Source organism: Bison bison, unplaced genomic scaffold (genome assembly GCF_000754665.1).
Source record: "Bison bison bison isolate TAMUID 2011002044 unplaced genomic scaffold, Bison_UMD1.0 scf7180017864259, whole genome shotgun sequence".
Taxonomy (NCBI): domain Eukaryota; kingdom Metazoa; phylum Chordata; class Mammalia; order Artiodactyla; family Bovidae; genus Bison; species Bison bison.
In genome coordinates, this window is record NW_011494831.1 from 2,648,054 (window position 1) to 2,648,471 (window position 418).

Consider the following 418-nt stretch of genomic DNA (forward strand, 5'->3'; position numbering starts at 1 on the left):
GTGGCCGCACGCGGCCGCCCACATCACCGGGCTGTTGCCTGCTGAGTCGGCCGCCTCGGGGTCGCCGCTGAACTGCACCAGCAGTTGCACGGCGTCCAGGTGGCCGCGCTCGCACGCCAAGCTGAGCGCTGTGCGGCCGCGCTCGTCCCGCAGGTTCACTGCCGCACCCTGCTCCAGCAGTAGTCGCACAAAGCGCGCGCGCAGCGCAGGGTCTGGTAAGCCCACGGCCACCATTAGCGGCGTGCGGCCCTGCTCCGCCCGGCAGTCGATGATGCTACGGTCCAGCGCATCCAGGACAAAGCGAGCCAGGTGCACTTTGCCCGCTTGCATGGCCTCCAGGAAGGTGCGCGTACCCGCTCGGGGGCACAGGTCCTTGGGCTTAAGCATGGCCTCGGCCGCCGCGCCCAGGCGGCCCGGC

General features: G+C 71.3%; 1 protein-coding gene across 1 annotated transcript in view; it reads right to left on the reverse strand.

The window, feature by feature from the left end:
* Window positions 1-387, reverse strand: part of ANKRD63 (ankyrin repeat domain 63) — a 4,060-nt gene extending 3,673 nt beyond the window's left edge. The window contains exon 1 of the mRNA XM_010848047.1: window positions 6-387. Coding sequence (XP_010846349.1) covers window positions 6-387 — 382 coding nt within the window. The remainder of the gene's footprint in view (window positions 1-5) is intronic.
* Window positions 388-418: the final 31 nt, after the last annotated feature.